This window comes from Cervus canadensis, chromosome 5, assembly GCF_019320065.1.
Source record: "Cervus canadensis isolate Bull #8, Minnesota chromosome 5, ASM1932006v1, whole genome shotgun sequence".
Classification (NCBI taxonomy): Eukaryota; Metazoa; Chordata; class Mammalia; order Artiodactyla; family Cervidae; genus Cervus; species Cervus canadensis.
The window spans coordinates 78,785,632-78,805,864 of NC_057390.1; the positions used below are offsets into that span (position 1 = coordinate 78,785,632).

At 41.5% G+C, this 20,233-nt stretch overlaps 1 protein-coding gene across 1 annotated transcript in view; it reads left to right on the forward strand.

Annotated features, from left to right (window-relative positions):
• Nucleotides 1–20,233, forward strand: part of NBAS (NBAS subunit of NRZ tethering complex) — a 308,614-nt gene that overhangs the window by 225,366 nt on the left and 63,015 nt on the right. The window contains exon 45 of the mRNA XM_043469328.1: nucleotides 18,614–18,832. Within this exon, the coding sequence (XP_043325263.1) occupies nucleotides 18,614–18,832 (219 nt within the window). The remainder of the gene's footprint in view (nucleotides 1–18,613; nucleotides 18,833–20,233) is intronic.

Consider the following 20,233-nt stretch of genomic DNA (forward strand, 5'->3'; position numbering starts at 1 on the left):
ACATGGCCTGGATCTGCAGCTCAATAGTCTGTCTTTCACGAAAGTTCACACTTGTTTGAAACTTGGCTGGTTAAGAAGGCCTGCAGAAAGTCATTCTAGAAGGAAGCTGAGGATGGGTGTGCGCTGACAGGCAGGGCAGACTGGGGTTGGGACATTAGCGTGTGGCTCTGAAGCCTGCTCTCCTCCACTGGGGAGGAGTCGGGGGGGAGAGGTATGCACAGGTGCACTTCCTATAGTTTCTGCCTGTTGGTTGGAGTGGAAGTTTTCTCCTGATAGTGGAAAGATGAGGAGAGGACAGGCGGCTTTTGGCTTGCTTAATTAATTCGGCTTGATAATGAAACCTCTTGCAGTGAGGGGAGAAAGGAGTCCAGAGTCCGTAGGGACCTGGTGCTGTTATGCACGCCGCCATGCCCACTCCCTGGGGCCACTCCTCTCGTCCCTGTGAGTTGCATGGCACATCCTCCTGGGACCAGTCGTGGCAGTGCAACCTGTTGTAGAAAACTCCAGCCTAGGTCAGAAGAGACCCTCTTTCTCCTTCCTGTGGACGAGGCTAAAAATTCACTCTGTGTTCTGCTTCCCATCTCAAGAGTTTTGCCCACTTGAACTGAGGATTAAAACTCATCACAAGTTTTAAGTTAAGCCACGAGCTTAAATGAGAGTAGAAATAGGCCAAGTGTTACAGGTCAGCAACTTTAAAATGGCCCAAATTTAAATTCCCGTGATTAAATTCCCAAGGAGAAATTGACATCCTTAAAATCAAATCCACTTGCCCTTTTAATTAAAGTTCAATTCCATCAAAATCCAAAATTCGTAAGTTCAACAAAAGTAAAGTTCAGAGATGGTTTTCCTGGTTTCTGCTAGTCTTACAGAGAGGGCTGCGTTAGGTATCTGGGTGATAAATCAGGTTCCTTCAGCAGAATACACCTTCTTTCACTCTAGGAGTAGCTTCTTCAGCAAATCTGAAGTTAAATTAATCCTGCCCCAAGTTTTCCATGCATCTCATTTTAAAAACCCAAAAAGAAAAAGAGAAAAAAATTAAAACAGTATCAACCTCAACTCCATCACCTTGTAATTTAGAAAACTCAAAAGCAAATCACCAGTTCTGAAAGAGCCAAGCAAAATCCTGTTCCGAGTTCAATCCAGACACACATTCCTAGAAGGCTGGAGAGCATGGAAGAGGCCGGCAGTGGTGGGTGGGGGGCGGTGTTGGTGAGAGCAAAGAGGAGTCAACAGAGAAAATCCCCTACGGGGTTTAACTTACCAGTGTATCAGGTCAGACTGCTTATCCAGAGGTTGGTTGGGTAGGTCTCCCATCAAGAGGTTAAGTATGATGTGTGTTCCCCATGGAGGAAAGAAAAAATATCCAGGTTGTCTCCTCTCTGAGGCTGATTTATTTTACATGTCTCTGTCTGCAGTCGCTCTGCCTACCTAATTTCCATTTCTCCATTTAAACTCTGTGTTCCTCTCAGTTGTGTCCCAGTGGCTACTGTGGCTGCATTTTTTCCTATGAAATCCCACTTGTCTCAGAGTCCTTTGTCTAGGGAGCTTTGCCACTCATGCCCATGTTTGTTTCTGCTGAAAATCACCCTCAATAGATCTCTCAACTGAAATCAGCATATATGGTTTTGAACCCTGTGCCCCTAAGGACCTTGAGAAGGCTGCTACCTTTGCTTTGTGCTTGACTGAATTGAAGGATTTCCATCATATCTTTGGGGCTTGATGGGGAAAGAACAGTAAATAGTGTCTCATCTTCCAAAGTTACAGTCAGTTAAGAGTCAGAGGGATCAACCAAATGAAGATCAGTTACTTTATTTTTGGGAGGGTTGGAGTGGCAAGCATGGTTGATTTTGTACAGTCAGCCTTCCTCTTACTTGCTCCCTGCCCAGATCTTCAGACATCCCTGCCAAACACAAGGATATTTTATTTGGAGAGCATGAGTGTGTCCTCAAGAGTGCTGCCTCCCACCTTGATTCCCACCCGTGGGACCCTGAGTGGTGGCCTCGGTTAGTGCTGCCCATTAGAATGGTGATGTGAACCACCTGTAGAATTTGAGAAGTTCTGGTAGTCACATTCAAAAAGGGTGACACAAAATAGGTGAAATTGTCCTAAATGTTACCATTTCAACCCAGGTCTCCTGCATTGCAGGCAGATTCTTTACCATCCAAGCTACCAGGGAAGCCCATAAAAATATGAGTGAGATATTTTCACATTTTTGTTTTTTAATTTTGCATGCTCTTTACCATCTGTTGTGGACTTACTTGTTAATAAAGACGAGTCACATTTCAAATGTTCAGTAGTCACATGAATGTATTGGAGACATAATGCCTCACTTGAACCTAAGTTGGCACTTATCCCACAAATGTTGGTCACTCCCACGGGAGGACAAGAGCAGAAGAAAAGTCACAGGCACATCTCAGAAAGAAAGGGAAAGGACTAGCCACCCATCGTCAGTGTCTTCCCCCTAGTGTCATCAGCTGTCCCTCCTCCTCCCCGGGAAGTGAAAGGCGAAGAGAAGAGCAGTACTTTCCATCTCAGGACCCATCAGGGAACGTCCTCCTCTGCAGGCCTGGGTACTAACTGTGCAAAGGACAGGAAAATGGTTCCTGCCACACATACTAAATGAGGGTCAAGCTAACAATAAGTTGTAAGACCTTAGGAGTTATCTGTCATCTACGGAGATCACTGCACGTGCTGTGTAATAACAGTGGTAATAGCTCCCATTTATTGTTCACTTATTATGTACCAGAAGCTGGCTCTCCACTTGACCTTCTCTCTAGTTATCATCACAATGGCCCTGCAAGGTTGATATTACATCTCGGTTTGAAATGAGCACACTGAAGGTTAGAGGTTAAGTAATTTGTTCAAGGTCAGAAGCAAGTTAGTAGCTGAGTCAGAATTCTAGTCCTAGTCTTATCTGTTCAGTGTTAGAGGTCTTCAGCAAATAATAATCTTTCTTCCTCAGGGAGGCACCCACTATTTTCTGAAGCAGATTGGATCCCGTTGATGTTATTTCTTATATGGAGTCCACATCTGCCCCTTATCTGGTCTCTTTTTTGTAATCAGAAATAGAACCACTTCCTTCCTTGCTCTTTGAGAAATGGAATAAAAATACCATATATCCCCCAAGATTTTCATCCCCCATTTCTTCTTCATTCCTCAAATAGCCTGGATTTTATGTGTTTCAGTTATAATCACCTTCTTGACACAATTTATATGTGTGTTCCTCTAAAAAAAAAAAAAAAATGGAGAAGAAAGGAAAAAAGTAAAAAAAAAAAAAAATCGCTTCTATGTATTACTTTTTCTAGTGCTGCTGTAACTGATTAACACACCCCCGGATGGCTTAAATAATATCATTAATTGTCTTAAATTCTGTAGGTGAGAGGTTGGGCAGGAGTCTCTCTGGGCTGAAATCCAGGTTTAGGAAGGGCTCCATTGTTGTCCAGAGGTTCCAGGGGAGAATACAGTGGTGAGTGAAGGAAGTGAATCTCCCTTCTTTGGCTCATGGCCCTTCTCCTCCATCTTCAAAGCCAACAACACTGCCTCTTTCTGATTCTCTGTCTTCACATACTTCTCTCCAACCAAAGCCAGGAAAGGGTCTCACTTTCAAGGACTCACGTGACAAGATGGGAGCCTGTGTGGACGGCCCTGGATAATCTCCCCATCGCAGGGACTGGACCATTAATCACATCAGCAAAGTCCCTTTGTCGTTCCTGTAGCATGTTCATAGATCCGAGGATTAGGATGTACCTCTTTGGGGACCGTGATTCTACCCACCTCTACTTTTATATGTAATAAGGTTTTAGACACTTCAGTCACTCAGTCATGTCCAACTCCTTGCGACCCCATGAATCGCAGCACGCCAGGCCTCCCTGTCCATCACCAACTCCCAGAGTTTACTCAAACTCATGCCCATCGAATCGATGATGCCATCCAGCCATCTCATCCTCTGTCGTCCCCTTCTCCTCCTGCCCCCAATCCCTCCCAGCATAAGGGTCTTTTCCAGTGAGTCAACTCTTCTCATGAAGTGGCCAAAGTACTGGAGTTTCAGCTTCAGCATTAGTCCTTCCAATGAACACCCAGCACTGATCTCCTTTAGGATGGACTGGTTGGATCTCCTTGCAGTCCAAGGGACTCTCAAGAGTCTTCTCCAACACCACAGTTCAAAAGCATCAATTTTTCAGTGCTCAACTTACTTTATGGTCCAACTCTCCCATCCATACATGACTACTGGAAAAACCACAGCTTTGACCAGACAGACCCTTGTTGGCAACGTAATGTCTCTGCTTTTTAACATGCTGTCTAGGTTGGTCATAACTTTCCTTCCAAGGAGTAAGTGTCTTTTAATTCATGGCTGTAGTCACCATCCGCAGTGATTCTAGAGCCCCAAAATATAAAGTCTGACACTGTTTCCACTGTCTCCCCATCTATTTCTCATGAGGGGATGGGACCAGATGCCATGTCTTAGTTTTCTGAATGTTAAGCTTTAAGCCAACTTTTTCACTCTCCTCTTTAACTTTCATCAAGAGGCTTTTTAGTTCCTCTTCACTCTCTGCCATAAGGGTGGTGTCATCTGCACATGTGAGGTTATTGATATTACTCCCAGCAATCTAGATTCCAGCTTGTGCTTCTTCCAGCCCAGCATTTCTCATGATGTATTCTGCATATAAGTTAAATAAGCAGGGTGACAGTATACAGCCTTGACGTACTCCTTTTCCTATTTGGAACCAGTCTGTTGTTCCATATCCAGTTCTAACTGTTGCTTCCTGACCTGCATACAGGTTTCTCAAGAGGCAGGTCAGGTGGTCTGGTATTCCCATCTCTTTTTTAGAATTTTCCACAGTTTATTGTGATCCACACAGTTGAAGGCTTTGGCATAGTCAATAAAGCAGAAATAGATGTTTTTCTGGAACTCTCTTGCTTTTTCAATGATCCAGCGGATATTGGAAATTTGATCTCTGGTTCCTCTGCCTTTTCTAAAACCAGCTTGAACATCTGGAAGTTCTCGGTTCGTGTATTGCTGAAGCCTGGCTTGGAGAACTTTGAGCATTACTTTACTAGCGTGTGAGATGAGTGCAATTGTGCGGTAGTTTGAGCATTCTTTGGGATTGCTTTTCTTAGGGATTGAAATGAAAATGGACCTTTTCCAGTCCTGTGGCCACTGCTGAGTTTTCCAAATTTGCTGGCATATGGAGTGCAGCACTTTCACAGCATCATCTTTCAGGATTTGAAATAGCTCAACTGGAATTCCATCACATTCCATCACCTCCACTAGCTTTGTTCGTAGTGATGCTTTCTAAGGCCACTTGACTCACATTCCAGGATGTCTGGTCTAGGTGAATCATGACACATCATGTTTATCTGGGCTCGTGAAGATCTTTTTTCGTACAGTTCTTCTGTGTATTCTTGCCACCTCTTCTTAATAATCTTCTGCTTTCTGTTAGGTCCATACCATTTCTGTCCTTTATCGAACCCATCTTTGCCTGAAATGTTCCCTTCATATCTCTAATTTTCTTGGAAGAGATCTCTAAGTTTTTCCACATTCTGTTGTTTTCCTCTATTTGTTTGCATTGACCGCTGAGGAAGGCTTTCTTATCTCTCCTGGCTATTCTTTGGAACTCTGTATTCAAATGAGTGTATCTTTCCTTTTCTCCTTTGCTTTTCACTTCTCTCCTTTTCAAAGCTATTTGTAAGGCCTCCTTAGACAACCATTTTGCCTTTTTGCATTTCTTTTCCATGGGGATGGTCTTGATCCCTGTCTCCTGTACAATGTCATGAACCTCCGTCCATAGTTCATCAGTCTGCTGTCTATCAGATCTAGTCCCTTAAATCTATTTCTCACTTCCACTGTATAGTCATAAGGGATTTGATTTAGGTCATACCTGAATGGTCTAGTGGTTTTCCCTACTTTCTTCAGTAAGTCTGAATTTGGCAATAAGGAGTTCATGATCTGAATGAGTGCAATTGTGTGGTAGTTTGAGCATTCTTTGGGATTGCCTTTCTTTGGGATTGGAATGAAAACTGACCTTTTCCAGTCCTGAGGCCACTGCTGAGTTTTCCAAAGTTGCTGACTTATTGAGTGCAGCATTTTCACAGCATCATCTTTTAGGATTTGAAATAGCTCAACTGGAATTCTATCACTTCCTCTAGTTTTGTTCATAGAGATGCTTCCTAAGGCTCACTTGACTTCGCATTCCAGGATGTCTGGTTCTAGGTGAGTGATCATACCATTGTGGTTATCTGGGTCATGAAGCTCTTTTTTGTACAAAATTTCTGCGTATTCTTGCCACCTCTTCTTCTGCTTCTGTTAGGTCAATACCATTTAGTTTCTTTGGCTTTAAAGTTAGTATGTTTGATCTTAAATAAACTAAGATCCACTTACTTACATATAAGAAAGTATGTATGCATTATGGCACTACATCAGCATTAAGGTTGTTTTTTTTTTTCATTACCAAAATGGAAAAATGGTAAAAAGTATTGAAAAAAAAAAAAAAAAACAACACTGAAGTAGTGCCATAATGCATACATACTTTCTAATATGTAAGTAAGTGGATCTCAGTTTATTTAAGATCAAACGTACTAACTTTAAAGCCAAAGAAACTACATGCCTGTCTTTGCAATTACTGGTGTGTGTGTGTGTGTGTGTGTATCCACGTTGATCTTTGTGTATACATTACAGCAGTAAATGAAGATCTTTTGATCTTCATAATTTTTTTAAATTGAAAGGATGCATGTAAAATGCATATTTGTCTCAGAAGACACTATTTCTGAAGATCCTTTTCTGAATGAAAAGTTCCTTTCTCATATATTTTTTAAGACTATTTTTTAGAGTAGTTTTGGTTCACAGCAAAATTAAGAGGGTACAGGGGTTTCCTAATTGTTCCTGCCCCTATACATGTATATTCTCCCCCACTTTGAAGATCCCTCACTAGGAGATACTTGTTATTTTTTTTCAATTGATAAACCTACACTTGACACATCATCATCACCCAAAGCCCATAGTTTACCTTAGGGTTCACCTTAGTGTAGTACTTTCTGTAGGTACAGACAGATGCATAGTGACATTATTATCTATCCACATTAGAATATCAGAGTGTTTTCATTGCCCTGAAAATCCTCTGTGTTCTCCCTATTCATGACTCCCCCGCAACCCCGCACCCCCTGGCAACCATTGATCTTTTTACTGTGTCCATATTTTTGCTTCTTTTAGAATGTTGTGTAGTTTATACTTTTATATAGACTATAGCTACATACAGTCATATGCTACATAGCCTTTTCAGACTGGCTTCTTTCACTTAATAATACGCATTTGAGATTCTCTGTGTCTTTTCGTTGCATGATAGTTTATTTTAAATGCTGAATAATATCCCATTGTGTGGATATACTCGTTTATTTATCCATTTACCTACCGCAGGACATGTGGTTATTCCTAAGTTTTGGCAATTATGATTAGAGCTGATGTAAACATTAACATGTAGGTTTTTATGTGGACATACGTTTTCAGCTCCTTTGGATAAATACCAAAGCATACAATAATATGGTAAGAGTGTGTTTAATTTTGTAAGAAACTTCCAAGCTGTCTTCCAAAGTGACTGTACCATTTTGCATTCCCACCAACAATGAATGAGAGTTCTTGTTTCTCCACATCCTAGCCAGCATTTGATGGTGTCAGAGTTCTAGATTTTGGCCATTCTGATCTGTGTGTAGTGGTATCTCACTGCTCTTTTAATTTACATTTCCCTGAGGATATATGATATCCAGTATCTTCTTACATGTTTATTTGCCATCTGTATATATTCTTTGGTGTTTTAAAGTCCTTGGCCCATTTTTTAACCGGCTAGTTTCCTTATTGTTGTTTTAAGAGTTCTTTGTATATTTTATGTAGCAGTACTTTATCAGATGTGTCTTTTGCAAATATTTTCTTCCCGTCTGTAGCTTGTCTCTCACTTTCTCAACATTGTATTTTTCAGAGCAAAAGTTTTTAATTTTAGTGAAGTCTAGTTATCAACTATTTCTTTTATGGATTATGTCTTTGGTATTATATCTGAAAACTCATATCCCTACTCAGGTCATCTAGATTTTCTCCTATGTGATCTCTTAAAAGTTTTTAGTTTTGTGTTTTACACTTAAGTATAAGGTCCATTTGTAGTTAATTTTTGTGAAAGATGTAGGTCTGGGTTTATATTGATTTTTTTTTCCTTCCTTTTTTTGGCATGTGGATGTCCAGTTGTTCCAGCACCATTTGTTGAAAAGACTGTCTTTGCTCCGTTGTATTGCCATTGTTCCTGTGTCGAAGATCAGTCAGCTGTACATATCAGGCATACTTATATGTTGTCCATTTCCCCCCCTAAATTGTAATGGTGTTTGTTGTTGCTATTTTATAATCATACTAAACTTGACTATTGGAGAAGGAAATGGCAACCCACTCCAGTATTCCTGTCTGAAGAATCCCGTGGACTGAGAAGCCTTGTGGGCCACAGTCCATGGGGTCGCAAAGAGTCGGACACGAGTGAAGTGACTTAGCAAACTTGACTGTGAAGCATTACATTTATTCAGTTTTACAGGGTGACTGAATATTAACTCATAATTTTTTCTCCTATAATCTCGTAAGTATTTTGCCTATTTATCTTTGATTTTGATGCAGTCAACATTTGACTCATTTGATTTCAAACTGAGTGAGTTTTATTCATTCCAGATACATTGAGGAACTGTTTATGTGAGCACATTTTCAGTGCCATCGTTCTAGGTGCTGTAAACAGATAAAAAAAAAAAGACTGCCAAGCTCCTTGCACTTGAGAAGCTCACAGTTGATTGGGATAAATGTATGAATGCATATCAAATGAATTTATAATATAATATAAGAAGTGTCATTAAGGATATTAATAAATGCTGTGTGTTCAAAGGAAGAGATAATCAGTAAATGTTTATTGAATGCCTTCTATATTCCAGGCATATATTTGTTACTAATGCTACATAGTAGTGATTATTTCAGGGTTTTTAAATGTGCAATGTATATTGCTCTCATCTGACCTTCAGCTAGATTGTATGTATTATTACAGTTGTAAACATTATCCTTCCATTTTTATTCTTAAATGCCTTTTCATTTAAGGCACCATTTTCATCTATTTTCCAAGGTGAGAGTTTTGTTTGATAAGCAAATCCTATCTTGACAAAAATGCAAAAAGCCAGGAGCTTAGGAGATAAGCAAAAGACGAGAAAATCTAAAAAAGAATTGTTTTTCCCATGTGACTGTCAAAGGCTCAGAATAAAGGGAGCAGGTAGAATACTCGAAGGACAGAAAATAGTTTTTGAAGCATGATATGATGTAATATAATTTACTTACAAATAAAAAAACATGGACAGTCCTATGAAAAATGACCTGTTACAAGACTCTAAGGAGAAGAAAGGCTGGCCTGTTTAAAGTCTTATGTGGTCTTTACGTTTCCAAAGTTGATTATTTACCCACTTGCCCTTTTCCCATTTATGAAAAGTGAAAAATCCACAAATTTCCCTATAAGTTGGTCTGGTTTTCCTATTTGGCACAGGATCTCTTCAAGTAGGCATCATTGGCTACTTTGTTCATTCATTGACCAGATATTTTTTGAGTCAATGATAGGCTGGGAAAGACAGTCTGTGTGATGACCCTTAATGATCTTACCTTCCAGTGTTTAATCCCTTGTGTGATCTCCTCCCTTTGAGTGTGGACTGGACTGACTTAATTCAGTTTTAACAAGCAGAATATGTACAGCAAGAGTGACAGGATTTACAAAATTAAGTTATGACAAGACCGTGGCTTCTTTCTTGGGTGCCGTCTCCCCTCCTTGGGTCATGCACTCTTGGGGAATCGATGCACCCTGTCATGAAGAGCCCCAGATGGGGAGACCAAGGATACCAGTCACCATGGGGTAAATGTGGTCATGTACCTCCTGCCACCCAACCAAGCGGCCCGATGAAACCACAGAACTGACCAGTGGTTCATTTCTGGCCTCGTGAGAGATCTTAATCCAGAGAGGCACCTAGCTAAACCATACCAGATTCATGAATCATAGGAACTGTGAGATAATCAATGTTTTAAGCTTCTAAATTTGGGTTATTTGTTATCCAAGAATGGAAAAACACCGTCAGTGCCTCCTGTGTATCAGAAATTGTTCTCAGTGCTAGGTATATAGCTGTGGTCAGATTCAGAAGAGTTTTGTTGCCAAGCAGACAGCCTATTTTTAACAGGCCCCTTTGGCTGCTTCCTCAAGGAGGGATTGTGGGCCTGGCATCCACTCTGAGTATTGTGACCTGTAGAAGAAGAAGCCTGAGAATTGGCCCTTAGATTGTCTGTCAGCATCACCCTGTAATGGTAAGAGGGACTAATGTTTTCTTCCGAAAGTCTTTCATAGTCATCTAGGCTAACTACGGATGTGGATTAACCGTTTTCTTCTTCACATCCAGCCCTCAAACAAGATACTATAAGACAGGGAAGGTGGTATTTATTGTAATGTTACTTTGTGAATTGTCCTGCCACCTCTGTGAAATAAATACTTTTATCATCATTTTAAGAGATAAGAAAATTAAAGCTCACGGATGTTAAATGACTGCTCCAGTGTCTCATGAGCTAGACGTGACCAAGTCAGGATTCGTCGATAGGCCTGCTCCCCAAATCTTGCTTCCCACGGCCTCCCTCAACTGAGAAATTTGGCTGCAAAAGCCCATCTTGGGTACTCGTGATTATTGGCTTGACTGGCAAGCTGAAAACTCATTCTCTGTTTGTGCTTGGAAATTATTTCAAATTGGCTATGGTAATAATTTAGTAAGATTGAAAATTGGCCGAAAGACCGTGTTCGCCGTCCAATCATAAATGATGATGCCTCTGTTGCCGAGGAGGAGTCTGGCGGGCACTCAGCTGCTGTGTGTTTCTGCAGCCCTTGCAGGCTTCTCCATGAATAAAGCACAAGAAAGAGTACACACTCCTTCCTGGGAGGCTTGTGGGCTCTAAATTCACAGGGGTGGACGTCTTGGGGAAGACAGAAGAATAAATCAGCAATCTTAGAATAATGTGCAGCAAATACCAAAGTGTATTTTAACATTTAGAAAAAAAAGAAAGGAGAAAAATCCAGAAATCACCTCCCTACTGAAATGTTATTCTCTGCCTGGCCGACTTCAGGGTTCTGAATTTTTCGTTGTTCAACCATAAATCTTCACCGATGTGGGTCCCCCTCTCCTCCTCCATTCTTTGTTCATCCTATGATCCCTTCTCTCACTTATTAAGTACCTTTTAAACTTACAAGCAGATTTATCTTCTAATTGCCATTTTATGAATACTTTCTCTTGCCTGTGCAGTAAAGGAATTTATAATGGAAAGTCATACCCTCTCCACTCAGCTGGTGCCAAAAGCTTTTCAAGTAATGGTACCCAAAGGAAGATCCCTGTCTAATTGCAGCCATCTCAGGATGCTGGTTGTTTCTGCCTACTTTACAGTCGGGGGGAACTCTTCATAGATGGAGTCGGTAAACAAATACAGTAATGAAGGATTCAGAATTGATGTGATCGATGACTTGTAATGTGGTAGCAGTAAGGTAAAAATGGTTAACAGTTAGTTGATGGGACCAGCCAGGAAAGGCTTCGTAGTAGATGAGGTATTTGAGCCCAGTGTTAATAAATGAGGGTGTTTGTCATGCAGGGAAAAATGAAAAGAGGAGGGGCATTCCAGGTAGATGTGGCAGTTTGGTACAGGCATGAAATAATCGAATGCCTTCAGTTGACTACAAGACATGTGATATAAATAGAAGTATCTTGATGAGGCTACAGAGAGAAGAAAGAGCCTGGTAATGAATGAATGCTCACCTGGCTAAAGGTTTTAGACTATCCTGAGAATGGACCAATTAAACGTAAATTTTAGGCTGGGTAGTGACATTCTGATTCTTGCTTTAGAAAGATCACCTTGGTGGTGATCAGAGAAAGGAATAGATGGCACCAGCTTGGACACAGGGAAACTCCAGTGTGAGGGCCATTGTGGTATTTTATGGGAAAGATGAAGATGGACCAGAGAGGCATTGACACCAGACTGACTCAGTTTGTGCTAATGACTGTAGTGCAGGCATGTGTGCTATATCTCTGCGTTCATAATGCATTTCTATAAACATCCTTTGAGGATGCTATTTAACCTTTTGGTCTCTGAATCACCTAGCAAGGTTCCTTAATCATAGTATAACCAGCTTCCTGCCCAGCATATGTCATCTGATGAGTGAGTTTTTTATCCCACCCATATGTGTGGAAGACTGATGAATTGATGCCACTTATCAAATGATAAAAATTTCCATGAAGAGAACAGAGTAAAACACTTTTAAATTAACACTGACCCTGGAAAATCTGGAAAAGTCCCTCCATTAATACTGTGGCCTCTCATCATATTGAATTAAATCCTGATGAATGTTAGACACATTGTGAAGTTCTTTGAGTGGCAGCACGGTGATGAATAGAGAGACAGGTTTATAGTTAGACTTTCCTGAGTTCCCATCAAGCTCGACCTTGGGGAAATGACTGAGTTTTCTCCTCTATATAATGGGGAATAATAATTACTCCTATATAAATATAGATTAATTTTAGAATGTTTTTAGACACAAGTGAAAATCCAATTAAATTAGCTTAACTGAGCAGAAAATTTCCTGGCTTATGTAACTCAAAAGCTCAGAGGTGGGGCTGACTTTGGGGTTGGGTGATTCAACAGTGAGTGGTCATCAACAAGCCAGCTTCTGTCTCTTTTCTCTGTGGTCTGTGGTGTTAGCTTCACCCTCAGGCTCTTTGCTTCAGTATACTGACTGATGGAAACAGGCAGCATCGCTTCCTAATCCATATACACCAGGTAGGGTGAGAAAGCTCCACATGCGCGCAGAAAAGAAAACCTGAGCCTCTCACTCAGGGGTTACCTCACCCCTGAACAGATTCCTGTAGCTTCTGGGAGTCAGTCGGCCCGACCACCTGGACTAACTACTGTGGTGAGGTGTGAGGTTACCGTGAATGGCCTGACCCCATCAGGACTAACCCTAGGCGGCCCTGAGTCAGCCCCATGCCCACGGCATGGGCAGCATTTACTAGACAAGGTATGGCGTGGACGTGAGGGAGACAACATGCACCTTGAATAACCATTGTGAAGACTAAATAAAATAGCAAGAATAAAGATCTTGGTGTCAGTAGGTGCTCAGTACCAGTCAGTTCCCCTTCTGCTTTTCTTTATCCCTCTTTCTGTTTACTGTCACCTAGAACGTCTAAAAATGACATTTGAATTCCTTTCAGCCCAATTTCAAACATCTAGCAACAGTTCAGGAGAAGGAAATGGCAACCCACTCCAGTTTTCTTGCCTGGAGAATCCCAGGGACGGAGGAGCCTGGTGGGCTGCTGTCTATGGGGTCGCTCAGAGTCGGACACGACTGAAGTGACTTAGCAGCAACAGCAACAGTTCAGCTTGGTTTTGAATGATCCAAAATAGTTCTAAGAGTTAGAATAAGATCTAGATGTTCATACTTATACTTGGTTTTGGCATAAACTCAGCAGATCTACTTAAAATGCTCTTAATAATAACAGTTTGTGTTGTGTATCCCATGCATGCATATGATAGGAAAAGATTTTTAAATGGAAAATGTGAATGAATGCTTTCACAGCCCCAGTGGACAGGAACCTTCATTACTGATTGCAGGAACATCTCGTTTCTAACATTCTTCATGGCCCTCTTCGTTAAGATAAAGGTGACCTTCAAGTTGTTGAAAAACTCAGGGATGTATTAGCTATGTCACTGCTGAAAGTGAACAGTGCAAAAGATAGGGCCATTTACACTTTGCTGAAGAATGATAATATTACTGTCATTATTACACATAGGAAAAGGCAAAGATAAAGTGGCTTCTGTGTCCTGCATGATTCATTTTTTTATATAAGCAATTGACAGTTAAAGCAGGGGAGCAAAATTCTACTGTTGATTTTTTAAAGTATATGATTCACTATGACAAAACCTGCATTCTTATTTTTATGTTTGAATAGCTTGTAAACTATATTAAAGCAAACATTTTCCAAACTTGTCAATTTCGTTTTCTGTTGGATAACATTTAAGGTACTATTTCATAATATTCTGTGTTTACAATTTAAAACAGTGCTTAAAATGTTAGACTAAGCACTGAGACTCAAAAAATTAATAAGACATGGATCCTGCTCTGATGGATCTCATAATCTTGGAAGGAAAGTAGACCAATATAAAGTACACATATATAACATTCAGCGTCAGCGGAGAAAGTAACATCATGCTGTCAGAAGAACATACAGGGATTTCTTCTTTGTTGAAGTCAGTTAAACCTAACTTAGATAATTTGATACCTCATTGGCAGCCTCGACCTTTGCTGGCCCCTCCAAGTCATCCTGTCATCCTTGGGGCAGATTAGCAGGTGCTTACAAACTATGAGTTACAATCCATTAGTGGATCCTGCAATTACAGTGTTGGGATTGGCATTAAAACAGAACAAACAGGAAAAAATGCTGGTCAGTAGACTAGTATCAGAGAATACCAAATTGTACCTCACCATAGTAGGGGGTGTATTGTTTCATGAAACTTGGGCTTTTAATATATGCGTACATGTCCATGCATATATTCTGATATTGAGATTTGATGCACACAGTGTGCGGGTCTTGGGCAGAAATGTTTGGAAGCTTTGGCCACCTGATGCAAAGAGCTGACTCACTGAAAAAGACTCTGGTGCTGGGAAAGATTGAGGGCAGGAGAAGAGGGGGACAGAGGATGAGATGGTTGGCTGGCATCGTAGACTCAACGGACATGAGTTTGAGCAAACTCCAGGAGACTCCCCTTAGAGATAGCATCCCTCAGCAAACCTTTCTGCCCACCTAGCCCTTCCCTTCCTGTTCAGACAGAGTGCCCCTCGGAGGCCCTCATCAGCAGGTCACATTTACCCTTCTGCACTTGAAGGATCCTGCCTCCTTGCAACGCCATTTCTCTCTGTTTTTCCAGCTAGAGTTTAGAGTCCCCAGGGACAGGGGCCTGATCTCATTTTGTCTGTGTCACCAGTACCCAGCCTGGGGCCAGATGTCCAGCAACTTCACCGGGTGGCTGTCCATGAATAAACTCAAAATCCTCACTGCCTAATGTCCAATGTCTAATGTCGTGCTGCCTCTTCCTGCGTGACTTCTGACCGCCCCCGACTGGCCTTGTCTGGATGACATACATCTGGTCCTGAGGCTTCTGTTTCAAGTTCTTGAAAATGTCCTTGTGAATTTCGTCTCTCGAGGCCATCTTACAGGAGTAAGACACTAGGGCCCCTGGTAAATAAATAAGACACTAGAGAGCCTTTGGGCGCATTCTGGACCACAAATTTCTCAAGACATGAGGCATGTTGAGAACATGCTATTTCATTGGACTTTTAAAGGTTCTTCCCCCACACCCTTATGTTGAGCAGAGTTGTTGAGTAATTTAGCAGCTATTTTTGGTTTGTCTACAATGTGCTAGACATTGTATTAAGGGCTAGGGGTACAGAGATTTAAAAAGCACATTTTCTTCCCTGAAGGATCACATTGTTTAGTCAGAGGAAATGTACAAGTAACCAGACAATTTTAACACAGGGAGATGGGTTCTTTGATACAGGTGAGCTTTAAAAGGAACACGTAAGGGAGGAGATGATGTTAGCGACAGCATCTCAAAGGAGTGAACCCTGAACTGATTTGGGAAGGACAGGCAAAGGCAGGCTTTAGAAAGGATGACAGTTTTTCCCAGATACTTGTAGTTTCATATTTTAAAAAAATCTACAACATGATTTTAAACTAAAAAACTGACTAAAACGTTCCCATGTAATTATCTTCAGAATACCACTTGCCTTCTGTGGCTCCTGAACTCCTCCAGGTCAGATGCCTGGCACTCAATACTACCAACAATTTATTCTCAGTTCATCTTTCCAGCTAAAGCTTTTTAATATTTTAGACCGGGGAGTCAGTCAATCATAGCCCACTGCCTGTTTTTGTACTGCCCTTAGCTAAGCTAGTTTTTACAGTCCTTAAAGGATTCTAAGAACTAGCCAGCCAACGAAAAGAGTACACGTCAGAGACTGTAAGTGACCTCCAAAGCCTAGCATTTTCTATCCGGGCCTTTCCACTCCTGCTCTAAGTGCTCACTAGTGGTTATACACGTGTCATAAGCTTTCCTACTCCCACAAGCCTGCTTTCACCATTCTGTCACTTAGAAATGTTGTCATTCATCCGTTCATTCCTTTATACGTTCAGTACACTTCTTAAGTATGCAGCACTATCCTGAGCTCTGGGGAGACGGCAGTGAAGACCACAGCAAGTAGAAGCCCAGCATGCCAGTGGTGAAGAGAAAGCAATGCAGGCTGAGGAGAGGGCGGCCCGTGAGGACGGAGGGTGTGCCCGCTCTTCCTCGGTGCTCAGGGAGGCCGCGTGGATAACGTGACCTTTCTGCCACGTTCTGAGAGGGGCATAGGAACGAGCATGAGGATCCCTGGGAGAACATTCCAGACAGAGGGCCCGACAAGCGGAAGGGCTGTGCGGGCCTGCAGGGAGGTCAGTGTCTTAGGAATAGGCTGAGAACAGGAGAAAGGAGGACACAGGGTTAGAGAGGTGGGGTGAGCGGGAGGGCAAGTCATACAGGGTCCAGTGGGGCTGTGAAGTCTTGATTTCATTCGCTCGCCCTGTCAGATCCTGTGACGAGGCAGACGTGACCGAGGAACTGTGTGGTGGACAGTTGGGGGGAGCACTGGCTTGGTCACCACGGACCTGAATTCCGACTTTCACTCTCTCACTCATCACGAACCCAAATGTATCACCTACCTTCTCTGGGGCTCAGTCTTTCCATCCACATCACCGGGGGGCGTAGGGAGGTCTGTTGAACTAAACACGGGTTCTAGGATATCTTGAATTTCTCAGTCACAGAAAGGCATTCACAGTTAATTTAAGGAAAGAGACAATACTGTTAGCTGATCCTTGCTGGTCACTGGTGGCTTCTGGTTTTATGTCATAGGTGCTGGGGGTTGCAGAACTTGTTTGGAAGCTGTATTTGCAAACAGTTACAGTGCAGTGAAAATAGTGCTTTCCTAAAGGTACCTTTCATCCATATCTATAAGAGCCTAAGGAAATGCCAGCCATCTATTATAAAACAATTTTATGTGGAGTGACTTGGAGGGCGCTGTTGGGGATGGAGGGTAGAGGAGGTTTGCCCCTTGGTGGGGTCATTAGTGCTGTGTATTTGATGCCTGTGCCTACTTTTCAGAATAACCAGACACAGGACATGACTGATTTTAAGAAGTAATAGGAAGGAGGAGATTTGGTCCTAGGATGCTTTATCTGTTGTTGTTGCTGTGTTTTAAGTCAGCACAGAGTCCTCTTACAGCTCTAGTAAAAATGTGCTTGAGCAGTTGACAGGCGACTAAAATCTGGGTCTGGGGCAGCACAAACCAGCAGGGCTTGAAAGGCCCCAGAGTGGCTCTGAAGAATGTGGTGCGTCTATCAAAGAGGGTTAAGTTGAGATTTAATTTGTATTCTTGGGGCCAAGTGAACTTAACATTTTAAATATTAGAAAAAATATAAGCGTTGCATGCCTATCGTAGTGACTGTCACATATCAGAGTTCAGTAAGCAACTGGTGAGTAAATGAGTGAATATAACATTATTCTAGAAAATTTGGAAAGTCGAGAACAGAATTGCTCATAATCTCAACACTTTAACAGTGGTCACTAATAGTGTGTGTGTTGTCTTCAGCCACATTCACTTTCACTTTCACTTTTGGGCTTCTCTGGTGGCTCAGCTGGTAAAGAATCCACCTATAATGCAGGAGACCTGGGTTTGATCCCTGGGTTGAGAAGATCCCCTGGAGAAGGGAAAGGCTATCCACTCTAGTATTCTGGCCTGGAGAATTCCATAGACTGTAAAGTCCATGGGGTCGCAAAGAGTCGGACACGACTGAGCGACTTTCACTTTTCACATGCACAGGTATAGTTCAGATTTTAATGTAAGCAGGATACAGTTTTATGATTTCTGATTCCTAAAATTGAACATTTTATGATAATCATACAACCAAGCAGTGATAATGACTATACTCTTACTGTAACTCCTAGTGACTGCATAATACTCTATCAAGTGATTTGTCATACGCTAGTTACCATTTCTCTTACTATCAATTGGATTGCTTTTAAAGTTGTATTTTTATATTCTTATTCCAGTTAAAGTCTTCTTGCCTATACTATTTTCTTCTTTTGAATTATTTCCTTATAATAAATTATCAGAATTGGTTATAGAAATGACTCCTCATTTTTTCACTGTAACCAGTAATCTATTTGAATATGTTTCATCATGACACCACCTGCTTTGGGTATTAGCATTTTTTTAAAAAAGCTATATTTATGCATTTAATAGTGCAAGTGATACCACCCTATTTTTGTTTTCTTCATGGAAGAAAAACTAGTATAGCAAAAGTCCTATTCATTAAAGTTTATGTATTAAAATTTCACTCTTGTTCTCTCTACCACACTAATACTTTACTAAATATATCACATGTAATATGTAAGGTGATTCTTACCTTTGTTCAGTTCCTCTCTCTCACTTTCTTTTTGTTATTGTTGTTGGTAAAGCTGTCTCTGGAAGCACGTAAAGAAATGACTGGAAAGGCTATTAAGGCAGTCAAACATTTTATTGAAAAGCCACGAAAAAGAAGTTCAGAAGAAGACACTGAGGAGGCTGGCGGGTCCCGGGTGACCTATGCAGATGCCTTGAATCATCTGGAGCAATCACTGGCACACCTGGAAACCCTCGACCACAGCTTCGTCATTTCTCTGAAGAACAGTGAGCAGGTAATGAAGTGCAAACTTCTGTATGCTCACACAGTCGGATGATGTCAGTGTATTCTTTCATTTGTCTTTTAAAGCTATGTTCGTAGTTGTGATCGGCTTTTCAATCTTTCAGATTTTTCTTCAATAACTGTTTTTTAAGTTGAAGTATACAGTTAATTTATAGGGTTGTGTTTCAGGTGTATAGCAAAGTGATTCAGTCACATGGGCCCCCTGGTGGCCCAGCTGGTAAAGACTCCACCTGCAATATGGGAGACCTGGACTTGATCCGTGGGTTGGGAAGATCCCCTGAAGAAGATCCTCTGAAGGCTGTCCACTCCAGTATTCTGGCCTGAAGAATTCCTTGGACAGAGGAGCCTGGAGGGCTACAGTCCATGGGCTCACAAAGAGTTAGACCTCACTAAGTGACCAACACACACACACACACACACACACACACACACACACACGCTCTATTTCTAGCTGGGAGATGTTTTGCTTTCCAACTGAATGATGATAAATTTTTCTAACTTTCAGAAAAATTCAGAAATAGCCATCCATGCCTGCCTCAGAGGTGTTTTTTTTTTTTTTTTTTTTAAAAAGAATGTGTGTTCTCATCCTGTTTTTCGGGTGCATTTTCCAATATAATTTATTCTTGACATGACTTTTTTGGCTGATGAAGTTGTTCTTAGTTCATTATAGTTGGGACCCTCTGGTCTTAGTGGAGTCTCAAAAAGCCCGCTCATGGGAGTCATGAGCCCCGATGAGGTTTGGGGACCAGAGGGTTCGGATTACATAAGGAAACCCTCTGTAGCCTTTGGAGCTTTTCTTCTGTATTATCGCCATCATGGGAATTTTAATATTCTTTTCCATAGCTCAGTTGGTAAAGAATCCGCCTGCAGTGCAGGAGACCCCAGTTCGATTCTTGGGTCGGAAGATCCAATGGAGAAGGGATAGGCTACCCACTCCAGTATTCTTGGGCTTCCTTGGTGGCTCAGCTGGTAAAGAATCTGCCTGCATTGTGGAAGACCTGGGTTCGATCCCTGGGTTGGGAACACCCCCTGGAGAAGGGAAAGGCTACCCACTCCAGTATTCTGGCCTGGAGATTTCCCATAGTCCATGGGGTTGCAAAGAGTTGGACACGACTGAGTGACTCACCTTCACTTTCTATAACTAAAAAGTTGACAGATCACTACATAAATGGTTTTCATCCAGGTGAAAACAGTGTTTAGGTATGTAAAAAATATTCCATTTGCTTTGTAATGCTGTAGTGAATGAACCTATAAGTGGCCACTGATCTGCTTTATTTTTTTTTTAATCTTATGTGTTTAATGAATTGTATTCTTGGCTTGTAAAACAATATATATATTCCCGACTAGACAAATCAGTCAGTGGTGAGGAGTCCAGATACTGAACAAATGGAAG